At 36.9% G+C, this 14,722-nt stretch overlaps 1 protein-coding gene across 4 annotated transcripts in view; it reads left to right on the top strand.

The window, feature by feature from the left end:
- The window catches only part of LOC135468028 (prominin-1-A-like), an 81,896-nt gene that overhangs the window by 55,370 nt on the left and 11,804 nt on the right, over positions 1 to 14,722 (top strand). For all 4 annotated transcript variants that reach the window (XM_064746035.1, XM_064746032.1, XM_064746033.1 and 1 more), the window contains 10 exons: positions 1,547 to 1,621; positions 3,015 to 3,078; positions 3,672 to 3,822; positions 4,416 to 4,568; positions 5,760 to 5,892; positions 7,264 to 7,364; positions 10,570 to 10,654; positions 11,348 to 11,488; positions 12,068 to 12,184; positions 14,345 to 14,416. In XM_064746035.1, coding sequence (XP_064602105.1) covers positions 1,547 to 1,621; positions 3,015 to 3,078; positions 3,672 to 3,822; positions 4,416 to 4,568; positions 5,760 to 5,892; positions 7,264 to 7,364; positions 10,570 to 10,654; positions 11,348 to 11,488; positions 12,068 to 12,184; positions 14,345 to 14,416 — 1,092 coding nt within the window. The remainder of the gene's footprint in view (positions 1 to 1,546; positions 1,622 to 3,014; positions 3,079 to 3,671; positions 3,823 to 4,415; positions 4,569 to 5,759; positions 5,893 to 7,263; positions 7,365 to 10,569; positions 10,655 to 11,347; positions 11,489 to 12,067; positions 12,185 to 14,344; positions 14,417 to 14,722) is intronic.

Below are 14,722 nucleotides of genomic sequence, written 5' to 3'. Positions count from 1 at the left end.
TACCGACCCCTTCCCGTATAGCGCTGCTTGTTGATCTTTCCCGTCGTCTATCCATATGTAAACTGTTTTGATATAAACGTCTTATCTAAGAACCGTTTCATTTAAAGGGATATACCGCCGGAAGAAATTCAGAATTTTTGAGTTGGTTCAGCTAAATACAAAAATGAGTTGCATTTGACTCCTAATTAAACCTCCTGGGACTATATTTTCCGAAAAATGTCAGTTAATGTAAACAATACAACAGACTGAATAGGAATTATAAAGTCTAGTAAACCAAATAAGATCTTCAATTTTTTGCCGTAGCTTTAAAGCTGTTAAACTTAAAGTACTTACGTACCTACCAATGGCCCAGAAAACTGTTTAAAATGAATTATTATTATGAATCGATCTTTTTGTGATTTTTTTGTTGATATTTTTTTTTTTTTTTCGTGTTGTCACCACTATATCTGCAAAACCACTTCACTAATGCCCATGTTGGGCATGCTCCATCGCTGATGCTCTGTGTACATATTAATGACGTTAAATTACCAAAGTCATGACTTTATGTATTGAGCTGAAGTTTTGCATTAATATGTCTTCTTCAGGAAAACTCTTTGGTAGCCTTGCAGCTAAATCTAAGTTTCAGCTTATCCCTGCCTCCTCTTCCTCACCTGTACTATGTCCTGGAAAGTGGTATCAGTGTCAATAGTACATTGATTCTCCGCTTATTCTGTTTGCTGTCAGTGAAATTGTACATTGTGTGGTATTTCTTCAGTGGTGTTTTATGCATTACCCACAATATTTCACTTGCATTTATACGGTGGTGGATCCATTATCTGCTTTGTGAAAATGTCGTTAATATGCTGTTGTCAGGTCAATTGTTGTGCATGTATGAGCACCGTATTTGACTCCAGTTACTCATTTTAGCTCGCCTATGTGAAATAAGTTAGTTGATTTAAATGCAAATATACTTTTATCTGATCATGTGGATGGTTGTTGAACGGAAACGCTTGGCTTTTTTTTTTTTGTGATAGCAAAGGCCTTGTATTCAATGGTTTATTTTTCAAAATGAATGTACAATACTAAAATTGTATGTATACATGATTAAGTATACAGCCACTGTTCTGATGCACCCCCAAGTGTAATGTATTCATGTTGCCTGTGCACCTGCCTTGTTTTGGATTCTAGCCGATGCTTTGAAAGTATAGTGATATCTTACTGAAAAGTGTAAGTGTCTGCACTAAAGTACTACTTTAAAACCTATGTTTGCTTTAGGTTTATTTATTTATTTGATTAGTGTATTATGCCGTACTCAAGAATATTTCAATTATTCAACTGCGACCAGCATTATGGTGGAAGGAAGCCAGGCAGAGCCCGGTGGAAACCTACGACCATCCACATGTTGCTGCCAGACCTTCCCACGTACTGCCGGAGAGGAAGCCAGCATGAGCTGGACTTGAACTCATGGTGACTGCATTGGTGAGAGGTGTTTGCTTTAGAAAATGTACTTTTTGAGGTGAATTTGTAGGGTAAATTCAGTATTTGATATTGTCTTATTTATTTTCAGTTTCCATCCGTCACTAGTCAAATCAGTGCCATTGACAATGCCATACAGTTCCCAGTCACAACCACCGTGGACTCCGTAAGTCATCATTTATGTTTTATGCCCTCTCAAGAAAGCACCTATGTTACAAAAAGAATTCAAAATTTTTTGCTGTAACTGGGCATCCTATAAGTCAGTCTGTGAAATTTTTCACATCTGGGGCCCGTTCCATGAAGTCAGTTTTGACTTCACTCAAAATATGAAATATGATTTTAGACCTTAATTTGGTGCTTCATAAAGCAAAATTTTGACCACTTCATCAATGTCATTTAAGACGCTTAACTAAAAATTAAGCATTGTGACGGGATTGAAATTTTTACTTAATAAAGTCAACTATGGATTCGTGGCCCCTTATCTTATAGCATGGGCTTTTTGTCTTTTAACGCAGGTGTCCTATGTTTTAACATGGGTCTCCTTTCTTTATTCACCCATCAACAAAGTTAGTGGGAGGAATACTGAAATCTCCATCCTTCTCTCTGTAGACATGATTTTGGAAATGCATCTCCGAAGAAACTATTGCGCCGATTTTGATGACAGTTTAAGTTTAATGACAATTGGGTTGTTCTTAGTAATTACTCTGTTTAGTACTCTGCGTAATAGTGCTCTTCCTTACGTACATGTATTCAGTTTTTGTCCATGCAACTCTTCCTGAAGTACTGAACCTATTTCCATGAAATCATCTTCCACGTTATCTAAACTTGTGCATGCTTAAGTTTAATTACGGTATGGTAATTATTTTCATAATTACTCCCATTCAGGTACTTAGTGCAATAATGAATTTTCATGTGCACAGATTTTCTCCATGGAACGCCTGCTAAAGTATTGTACCTACTTCCCTGAAACTTTGTGTGTATCTTTTATATCATCTAAGCATGTACATGCTTAGTAATAATGACAGTCTGATTATTACTTTTTTTAATAGTTACCCCCATTCAGATACATGACATCATAATGTTTTTTCATGCTTACAGCTAAATGAGCAGGCAGAAGACATATTTTACATTCTATATTTTTATGTGTATTGTACTATCTTTTTATTTATTTTCGGAAATGTTATGGGGTGGAAGATGGATATTTCAGACATCTGCATTCTGGTTTTACCTAGGCCATTCACTGAACAATGTGTCTTATTGTAAGACAACACAAAATACTAGTTGGGAAATCTTGCAGCTATTGTGATTTGCACTTGTACTGAAACAGATCGAAATATTGAGATTTGTGGTTTTGTGAACAATAGAATGATGTTTGATGTGTGTATTTCCATGTGGATTTAGGGGTGTGATATTTGTTAACTCTTGGATGACAGGTATGTTTATTGACAGTAATTTGTGCCAGAGCTGGAGACCTATCTTGATTTAGATCAGTTGATGACCAGTCCTCAATGCCTGAATATATGTTCCTGGTTTGTCAATATGCTGATGTCTTCTTGTAGGCATTAACAGTGCTGAATGACCTTCCCTGTGAATTGAGAACTAAGATCCAGTCTGCCATTGAGGGTGAGTGACTTCAGCATTCACTTCTCAAGCCTATAAGCAATTTTAACTGGTATCCCTTTGTAATCTTTGAAATGTGAGAAGTGCTGTATTAGCATATTGAAATCATAATTGACTTGAGTAAATCTCTCATGTACTTAACATGGAATGTCATATCACAAACTGGTAAGTACTGCTTCCCAGTGCCAGAACGAGACAATACCGAGCTATACAGACCAATAACCTATTTATTATACAACCACTTAAAACTTGCTTTTTAATTCGGTTTCAAAAAAAAAACAAAAATAGTGGTCAGCTGTCTAGAAAAGTTTGCATTTTTTGGTTTTAGCAAAATTTATTTTAAAACATTTTGTTTGAATCTAAATTTTGCTTGTCAAAATCATGTAAAAAAAATATATTCATAAAATCCTCTTATGTTGTAATCATGAAGATACATTACCATGTTTACCGGCAGTAGTAATTTTTGTATGTCATGAGTGAATTAGCCATGCACTTTCTCATTTAGACTCTTTCTAAGCAATACATTTTGATAAACATCATTACCCTGTTCTTGACTTCATGCATTTCCCTGGCACAAATGTGTCTTACTGTTTCAGATGTGAAAACTACCATGAACAATTTTGAAGACCAAAGTTTACAAGATTTGATCTCCATAATGAGCTTGCTGACCTCAACGTTTAATGTGTCTGATTACAGTGGAGCTGCTGATGTTTACATTGACTATGTCAAACAGTATGATGCCTACAGGTACACCCACTGGACAGACTGTCTTTAAGAACTGAGGGATCTGATGCATTTAAGCTCTACACCATTACAGTATTATTATAAAAGCTGTAAGTCCTGATCAAATCCTGGCTTCAGTCAGAAAGTTTGTCAGGACGCAGGGCCATTTGTGTTCAAATTCTCACTGGCTTTTGTTGGTGTTCACTGCCTATGTTCCTGCCCTACAGGATATAAACATACATGTATTATTCTTAAGTGCAGGGGCTGCTTTAACATAAAAGGGGTAGTAATCCTATGCACATTATGAGCCAGATCATAAGATTATAAGCTCTCATTTACAATTGACACCTTTTCATGTGATGGAATTGTAAGCTACCAGTTGTAATTATTTACAATCTCCTAAAATTAATGTTGAGTACAGATATGCTGTCCTATAATTGAAACACACAGGTGCATGTGACATATGATGGTGACATCAGCTGGTGAGTTGTTAACTGTTCGTGTAAGTGCTTAAATTACCCATTCAATCAGACCAGCAAACATATCTATGAAATTTATACAAACTATATGAAATAGTGTAAAACACCAATCAATCAATTACTTTATGTTGATATCAGGGTGAATGCTGGCATGGGATTGGCTGGACTGGTGTTGGTGATAACGGTCCTCATGTGGTTAGGCCTCTTCCTCGGGATCTTTTTCTCCAGCGTTGATGATCCACCCACTGAGAGAAGCAGTCTGTCTAATGCTGGGGGAAACATGCTGATTGCGTATGATATAATGTCATCTCTCTACTTATCCATAGTTACACTTCTTTCACTTAATTCCTCAGCCCTGTTTTTTTTTAATACAAATGGGTGTTTCATTGGAATTTATGCATTCTTTTGAATTCAGTTGTGGAAATGATTTATGTAGACAACACTGTAGACACTTGTGAACAAGAGGCCTCTGTGGCAGAGGGGGTTAGCACGTCAGCGCGACGCAATGACCCAGCAACTCCCACCAGTGCAGTTGCTGTGACCAGCTGGCTCATGCTGGCTTCCTCTCCTGCTCATGCTGGCTTCCTCTCAGGCCGTACGTGTTCAGTGTTAAACACCAGTTAAATAAATAGGTAATTAAATTTGTCAACAAATATGTATACAATCCACAATTAACCTGTTGTACTCAAAATCCATGTTGTTTTCCTAAGTATCCTTAGCCCAGTAGTGATTCTTTTTTTTTTCCTCCTTTTTTGGGTAAGTGTTATTTTTTCTCTCTTTCCTGGTACATCCATATTGAAGGTTTTACCATTTTATCTTTCCCATGTATTTTTCAAACGATGATAGACTCCCTCAAATTCCCATGACCTGTCCAATGAAATATATCAACTATTTCAACACTCGTCATTGTTTATTGTAATTAACTTATGATTTTATTCAAAATGCTGTTATCATTCCCAAATTTTTGAAGATTATATGTTCTTAACTTTATCATGATAAATCATTAAAGCTAAGGAATATATTTGTGTTTTCATTCTAAGACAGCATGAAAGGATTGCTGTTTTTTTCTAAATGTTACATAGTTTGGGCAGAATATATCTTTTTAATGCCATCTTAAATGTATAAGGCAGGTCTCAATGGAGGCTACTGTTGGTAACTCTTTGCCAGCAGGAGTTATCCCTCTTTATCAAGAACAGAAGTTATCCGCCTTTATCAAGGACAGGAGTTATCCCCCTTTATCATGGACACCTGCAACTATTTACTTTAAGTGGCCTGTCCAATCATTGTCACAGGAATCAACTTGTGAAGCCGACTGGCTTGTCCTTAATTGATGTTTGGCGTCTTCCTTATTGTGGCAGGGTGGTATCCTTCATTACCGTTACATTAATAAATGATAAACGTAACAAGAGATATGTTGTTGTAAGATGGCCCGAGACAGCCTTGTTGCATCTGACCTTAAACAGTTAAATGTGCATGTTTCAGGTCAGTGATCCTGATTTTTGCCTTCTCCTGGCTTTTCATGTTACTTGCCACCCTCACTTACGCCCTGGGGGCCCCTCTAGAGAGATGGGTGTGTCAGCCTGCGTCTGATATCAACTCGCCACTGTACACTGAGGTACGTTATATATACTTGGGTTTTTACGTCATATTTAACAGGTATGTGTACACGAGATGGCTTGTTCGAAATACATGACAGTTTAGCCGCACAAAAAAGTAGCAGATTTTATTTTTCAAGAATTCATTAGGTTTAACAAGAACAGATAACAGATGTACAACGGTGTCAAGTCCAAACGGATGCATATATTCCACAATGCTGAAAACAACACAGGCATAAATGCACAGAGGCAATATTCATAAGAGGGAAAATCCACAGTATAGCTGAGTGTATGACGAAATATACACACAAATCCACAGACAGGGTCCGTGTACTAATAAGCACTGTGTACACAAGAGCACAAATTAAATATACAAGTTCAGACTGAACAAGTGCTCGGTGGAGATATAACAAAGCCAGAGGCTATAAAGGCACCAAAATTCAGCACAAAAGGCCTACTAAAGTTACACACAGCAAAAGCATCCAAAACTCTCAATAATTCTCTTTTCTCCTCTTTTGACCTGCTTTCATAGGTCTTATATAGACTGGTGGAATTTTCTAGAATAAGGAAATTCTTTAACACTTGTTGTAAACAAACAGGCCCCGAACTGAGCGTATTCTGGAACATTCTAAGGCAGAGGCAGACAGCAGGCCCTGAACTCAGCATATGTAAACAGTGGCAAGCTAAATTTAGAAGCTGATGGCAGTTGTTCACATAACAGTACTGCATTTCCTTTGGGTAGGATGAGTCCATGCCACCAAAGTGCTACCACCACCGAAGTACCCGTCAGAATTTGTCATAGCAATTTGTGATCAATTTGAAAAATTTGACATTTCTGATTTTTCCACCTTTTCTGATTGCAACGTTGTCTGACAAGATTCTAGGGATATCAGATATGTAGATTTCTGCTGCTTTGCAATATTTTTAGTTTTGAGGCTCTCTCTCAAAAGTGATATTTTTGTTCCAAAGTATTAAGAGTGAAAATTTTCAAAGGTATTGTTTATCTCCATGTATTTCTGCATGTAATTGTTGTTGGCTATTATGTGATTATAGCATGTACAGTGTTTATCATGGCATCTGTTGACAGAATAAGTAATCATTCTGATTTTGACCATGGTTAAGCGTTGATTCAAATTTTTTCATTTCAGAAATCTTGTTCCTTCAAATGTAGCCTTTTATAATAGGCTGTAATGTTTGAATAAGCATTAACATTGTTAAATATAGATACAAATGCAACAGGAGGAGTTTGATGGATGTATGATGCTATATTAGATCCACAAGGTTTTTTTCATGGTATGGTTCACTAGCTTCAGCTAGTAAATCACTCTACTATAGATATACATGTGCAGTCTTTGGCTGCAGATAAAATACTATCTCATTTCTCTTCACAGTTTCTGGACAAACCAGGAGGTCCACTTGGTGAGGGCTACTTTATCGGAAACGCTCTCTATGGCAATTCCAGCATGGATATTACAGTCTCTGGTATCCTCAGGTGAGATGCCTTTCCCGGTCGCCTTTTCTCTCTTATTCAGGCAGACAAATTTAGCTGTTTGCACCCTAAGCCTATTAATTAAAAATGTAGGATAAATTCCAGGTCGTTTTGACCCAGTCTCAGTAAAGGCATATGTTAATGGAGAACAAACTTTTCAGCAGTCAGCCAACCTGCTTTCCAACTCATATGCAGCTTGGTAAATTTTCATTGAATTCATACAAGACATACAAGTCATTCCTGACAGGGCATGATGAAAAAATGCAGGTATTGGAAGCAAACGTGGTTGTTACAATGACGATAGCAGAGTTGACAAAATCTTGTTTCATGAATTCTAACATAGCTAGTTGGCATGTTACAGTACAGCATTAACTTAAAACACCTTAAAGGAGAAGAAAACATAAAAATGATGCCAAAATCAGACGAAAGAGCGTCAAAACTTATTTTCAAATATGATCTTTGGTATTCTTTTTGATTTTTTTTTTCAAGAGAAAAGGGTATTTGAAAATATTTTTGTATGGTGGGTATTTAGGACCAACTTTTGGTATTTATCGTTGTGGTATAATAATGTTCTAAATAAGGATGTGATGCTTGTCTAATAAATTTATTTGAATGTAAATTTGTTGTTATATCGAAACCTAAATTATGATAATATTCATGAACATATTAATAATATAAATATGATACAAATTGAGGTTTAATACATTTGTGAGCTGAAAAGAACAAAGTCTAGCCCAAAAATATTTCTTAAACCGGCGTTTCATCCTCATTTATGACATTATTAAACAAAGACTATAAAAAAGAAAAAAGAGAAAAAATATTGAAGACCACATTAAGGAATAGCTTTTCGCACTCTTTCATCTGAACTTTTTTCATCTGTCATTTTTATGTTTCATCCACCTTTAACTTATGTGCATGGGTGCAGTAAATGTAGAGAAAATGGTGATATGACTAGACTTATAATCATGACAGGGGCCTCTGTGGCTTGGTTAGCGCACTAGCGCAGCGTAATGACCCAGGATTCTCTCACCAATGTGGTCACTGTGAGTCCATGCTGGCTTCCTCTCCGGCCCTATGTAGGAAGATCTGTCAACGGATGGTCGTGGGTTTCCCCTGGGCTCTGCCCAGTTTCCTCCCACCATAATGCTGGCCGCCATCATATAAGTGAAATATTCTTGAGTACGGTGTAAAACAGCAATCAAATAAATAAATAAATATAATCGTAACAGTGTGAAGCTTAAAGCAAATTGTAAACCACATAGTTTAAAAAAAGCATATTGTAAACAACATATTGTACAAAAAGCACATATTGTGGGTGATATGACAACACAAACAAACTAACATGCATGATGTCAAACTAAATGGGACACATAATGTTGTTACAGGGTAGATCTGAAGGATTAACAGGGTACATCAAGAATGAGGTCATCATAGGCTTTGGGGATTAAAAAACCTCAGATTACAATTGCTTCCATTAGTTTTCTTGTTCTGGTATTGGTTACATTAGTCTGGATGGGTTTCACATTGGGTCAGTGTACTTTGTGATGAGGGTAAGCTGTCAGATGTTCTAAGATGGTCGGTGTGTTGGTTGGCTTTTTGATAAATACTAATACTGGAGTTGGATGTTGTGCCAGGGATGAGGACATTGAGGAAAGGCATTTGTTGAAATTTTCGACTTTCATGGTGAATTTTAATTGATGCAGAAGTAAAATAAGAATTCTAACTGGACATGGTGACACTGGTGCAACTGTGAAATGAGCTTTGAGAGTACCGATATTTGATATTTTATACAGCTACCAGCTTGCCTTCTCACCCAGTGTGGTGAGCATAATTATAGAAACTAGTTCTATTTATAATAGCAAATAATGTCAAAATATACATTTGAAGGTTTAATTTTCAATTTATGTGTATAAGGCATGAGTATCATTATTCTTCTTTCCTTTGTTTTGATTTATTTATTGGTTTGTTTATTTAAGTGGTGTTTTGCACAAGAATATTTCACTTTTTAACATACGATGTCGGTCAGCAAATTTATAGTGGGAGGAAACCGGGCTCGGAGGAACCCACAACCTTCCGCAGGTTACTGATAGACTTTCCCATGTACTATGTGTTTTGAGAGCATGTATCCGTTATACACTGCTGCGTACACACGTTCTCACAGGTCACGTGGATTACGTGTGTTGGCCTATTTTTCAGGGGTAATGTTATCACAGATATAACATGTTTATCGTAAAATCATTGAATTAAAAACTTTGATAAATTACTAAAGTCTTATCTGTTGAGGTTATGTATTTATTAAAATATTAAAATGTTGTGACGAACAGACCATGCCCAGATGGTTAGATTCAAACTTGGCCCTTGGGTAGGGAATTGGTAGATTCCCCGTTGCTCACTGTTTGTCAAGCTTTGGTGATAGTAGGGTAATACGACCATCCTGTATTTATTAAGGGATGCATAAACAGGTACTCTAATGCAAAGTGTATGGTTTTAAGGAAAATGAAGAAAGATATGCCAAAAAAAAGTTACAAAAAAAAACATTTAATTTTTAGGCATATTTTATATTTCCTAATAACTCCTCTATTTTATGCATATTTTCCGTCAGTGGTTGGAAATATTCGAAAATTACATCATCAGTAAACATAATGGGAATGCAGGAGCAATTTGGGCATTCCCTCCCAAAAAGTTGTTTTGACAGTCATCACCATTGATGTGACCACAGTAGTTCACCATACTTTAGTTCCAGACTGACGTGGGGCCCTTTGGGAAACTCGACACTAGAGCCATTTTCCTGCCCCAAGAAGAAAGCTGAGAGACTTTTATGTACATTTATATGTTAATCCAAATCGTATTCTCTGTATGAAGAAAACAAGCATTTCATGTATCCTTTTACGGCCACTTGTCATCAACCACTCATGCTTGCTTATCTGTAAACACATGAGGAAAAGTTCCTCAGTAACTTGTTAGTGGCACTTTCTTCCAACAATAAAACTGACTGCTATCATAAGTGGACATCCTTGCGTATGGCGTTCAACTACTATCAGGTAAATAAGTAAATAAATAGAAATTTTACTCTAATGTCATGCATTTTCCTTAAACACTGATAGTTGACTAAAGTTTAAGTCTGATGAAGTTTCTTCTGAATGATAGCAGTGATGTGTTAATATTGCAATTATTAAAATGCTCCATGTACACTTTTTTGTTTATTAAGGGACTGCATTGAGGGAAAGGCAGCCTACAGTGCTATTCGCCTGAACAATTTCTATGATGTTGATGAATACCTGGATTATGCAGGTGTATGTTAATCTTTGTTGTATGTGTCTTCAACCATATCGTCAGATAGGTCAATATTGAACAAAGTTTATATGTACGGTGATTGAAAGACCAGTTGCTTATGAAAACAGGATTATTTTACCAAAATGTCCTTTGACATGCTTCTTTTGTTTTCTTCTCTAACATTTGTATAAAGAAGAGTAACCTGTGTGTGATTAAGTCAGTACATTTTATTCCAGTATATGTGCAGTAATAATTTTATATGTAAATGTTTGAATGTGCACTGATACACATACTTTTGGAGAAGATTACAGATGATGCATGTGTATTAAATCCCTGTTTATCTCCCTTGTACAAAGTTCAGGTGTAGCTGATATCATAGTCAGATTGTCTATGTCAGTGTCCAATGACATTTATAGCAGTGTTATGGTAAATGTTAACGGTGGTATCTTAAATGCACTGCATGTATTGATCTCAGCTTTTGCATATACATATAAAGCCCAATACAAGGAGCATGTTCCATTGTTGATGACCTATGTCTCCTACAGAGCAGCTCTTTGGTGGCCTTGCCGTCAAATCTTTTTTTTTTTTTATTTCTTAAATACACCTATTAGCTTGGAAATTACTCTACTCAGTGATTGATGCATTATTATTGTGTTATATTAGTTTCATGTGTGATCTTCTGACCTGATTCTGTTAGTTTGTTATGTTTTCAGTACATTGACTTTCAAGGTCAGCTGTCCTCATTACAATCTCACCTGGCGGTGTCTGTTAATATCATAACCCCACAACTAGAGAGTAGTTTCCAGAGTGTGAAGGATGCCGTCAATGTAGACACGGATCTTTTTATCACACAGGTGAGTGGTAGGCCAGGTACTAAAGCTGTGGAAGCTATCGTGTGCTGTAGAAGGAATTTTCAATCTGTAGTGGGAGTAGGTCTTGGCTGAGCCCTCAAGGTGCCTCCCTTCAGATCACATAGTCACACAAGATATTGGTTCAAACCTATTCTTAGGCAAAATTACCCCCCCCCCCCCCCTCCCCTTTCCAATATCTATTGCTCTCAGAGATTTGGTGAAAAGAAACGATAAAAGGCACAAGTGTAGTCTCTTGGAGACCACTTAATAGCCCTCCACTTATATCACACACTCCTGAAAAAGTTCACCAGTATAGCATGGACAGCATAATTAAACATCAACACCATCCCCCTGTAGAGCTTCTCGACAAAGTCAATTGAAGTAATAAGTTTTGGTGAGAAGATGTGCACAGAGAACATTGTTACATGGTTGTGATTTGTCTGTGGGCTTTTAAATTAAACAGTTACAGCAACCCAGTTCAGTACCTTGTAAAACTTGTATACATAATGGTAATTAAAATGTATCCCGTGTTGATTTGACTCATAGAAATGCATCAGTACATGTAGTCTGTTGTTATTTCAGCTGGACAAGCCTTTGACTGACGTTGATTTGTTTGATTTTGCCCAATCTCTGAGAAGCCTAGGAGATGATTTAGTGGCTGATGCCAATGCAGATGCTTCAGCACAAGCGACTCGCACGGTCAGTATGTTTCAAGTTACTCAAGTGTACTTACCCCTGGACGGTGCCATAGGAATCCATGTAAAGCCACCCTACACCCTACCTGCTTAAACAATATTTTATGTGGGGTGCATTTTTAACGCATTACTCATCTACCAAATGCCACAACTGGGGGGGGATAAAAAAATAATATACATACCTAAAACAGAAATGCATAAAAATATACTTACTGTAAATGACTTAAAATTTTGTCCAAAAATACGCATTTTTAGAGGCAAATTAATATTTTATACCACTTAGATTTTAAATCATAATATACATAAAAGACTTAGATGCAGTCTTCATGAATTGTTTTCAGCTTCTGCTTCATTACAGAGCAGTTTGTGACATGACAATACTGTAACATTATTCAGGGACTTAAATTTCTATGGATGGTGTCATTCAAACACTTCAGCGAGAAAACAGTTGATGGTAATGTAATTCTTCTGTAATTTAGATATTCAGACACTTTCAAATATCCCGACCCCTACACCCAAGTATTTAAATTTCTGAGAACGCTGCCAGGTGGGGTGGCCGACTGGTGTTTACACAAACTAAATGGATGATAGCTACCTTATCCAGCTGTGCTTGCTGCCCGTCATGCATGTTTGCCCGCAGGGATAACCTATTCTCTTCTACTATCAGTCATTGATCAATGTCCGCTGAAGTACCAGTGAAAAAAAAAAAAAAGAAAAGAACAACAACTGGACAAGGGAGCTGACTTTTAGCGGATTAACGCAGTTCATTATCAGCTCAGTAGACGTATATCATAGGTACTATGGTTGCAGTTTTAACTCTACTAAAAAGTTTTCACAAGAAACTTATTCCATGTTGGTGCAGAAATTTTCGTTCAATCTTTGTCAGAAATACTTACTGTACCTGAACACACTCAGAAAGGACTCAGAGGGCCATGATTCCAGTTATATCAAACCAGTACTGATTCCCACTCATCGAGTCTAACAAGCTGTAATCCCAACATAATGAACTCAAAGTTGTAGACTATCGGGATTCTTTGCTAGATGCCTAATATATCCTGTCCCCTTTGGGTTATTGGATGCTCGCTCTCCTCTCCCCTACAACTTATCAGCCTTGCCAAACCACCATGTGCTTCGAACACTCATGTGGCGTGATCAAAGAAAATTCTGCCTGAATCCAACTGGGGTGAAGAGGGTCCCAATGGATTAAACAATGTTAACGCTTTCACAATCCATTCCTTTCTATCTGTATAACTCGGCTTTTTATATTTCAATACACTCAAGTCAGTTCTAGTCTGACATCTCTTCACTGAAATTCCCGCACAATGAATGCTATTGTTAGATCATTACAGCCTATATTTTTAAGTTGTGAAGACGTATGTATGTTCTGATGCAAACAAACTGGTTGGAAATGGATTTTCTTATGACAGTAAACCTGTAATGCCAAGCCTAATTTTGGTCAGTCAGAGCAGTACAGTGTTCATGTTAGACAATTTTTTGATCAACAACTTTTTTGTGAGCCAAAACAAATGAGCCCCATTATCAGGTGATCAGCTGATTTTTAGACTAGACTAAAATGTATTATGATTCCGATAAAAGAAGATTTTTTAATTGATTTTGGCGGCATATTCACACATATACAGACCTTAGTGGTCCATTAAAAATTGCTTAAGGTTGACCATTTATCAGTTGTTTTCACTGTAAAGGGCTGCAAGTTATCTGATTTTTTAAGTTTACAGGAAGTATTTGATTGTCATTAAAACCTTGGGGCCCCCCAACTGTGCACATCGCTGCCCGAGTGCAGAATGTGTGTCAAGTTCCCACATGAGGCTTTGATATTGAGTTAGCCCTGAAAAGGTTTACCTATTCTTTCATGTCACAACAGCTTCTGTGTTTCTTTTGAGGCAGCATGTGATGTGGTGTCTTTAGTGAGATAATTTGTTATTGATATTGACAAATACTAGAAACATGAACCCACCCCTTTTTCTATCACACAAGTACGAGTTTTATCACACATAGGGTGATTGTAAATTAATCAGCAGGATTGGACTCTATCAAATGCTTTTTTGATTTCTGCGTTTCATACATGCAAATCAGTTAAATCTGTTAGTGGGATTATTTGTGTCAGTCGCACCTTCTAAAAGCCTAATAATCTTTCTGTCAACAGGAGCTGTATAATCTTGCTGGGTCAGTGGATTCCATCAGAACCACTGAATTACTAAACCTGCAAAACTCTGTGGTAAGTATTTCATTCTCAAAATTTGCGCCCAGCTATAGGGAAATGCAACTTTCCAATATATACCGTTGGTTGCTCTCTCCACAACTGACAGCTTTAACATATTGGTTTTTTCATGCTCTGCCAAAGACACCCATTTCTGCCAATGGGTGCTCAGTATTACCCTTAAAAGAGTACAAAATGCTGAAAGAGTACAAAATGTCATTTTATTTGTCTTAATTAATACTTATGATTGCAGAAAAGTACCCTGCTGATGATCAAACAGGATAAATTCACGACAAAGTTGATTTTATTGTTTGTGAGAAACCC

The sequence above is a fragment of the Liolophura sinensis genome, chromosome 6, assembly GCF_032854445.1.
Source record: "Liolophura sinensis isolate JHLJ2023 chromosome 6, CUHK_Ljap_v2, whole genome shotgun sequence".
Lineage (NCBI taxonomy): Eukaryota > Metazoa > Mollusca > Polyplacophora > Chitonida > Chitonidae > Liolophura > Liolophura sinensis.
This window is presented reverse-complemented; position numbering and strand designations above follow the sequence as displayed.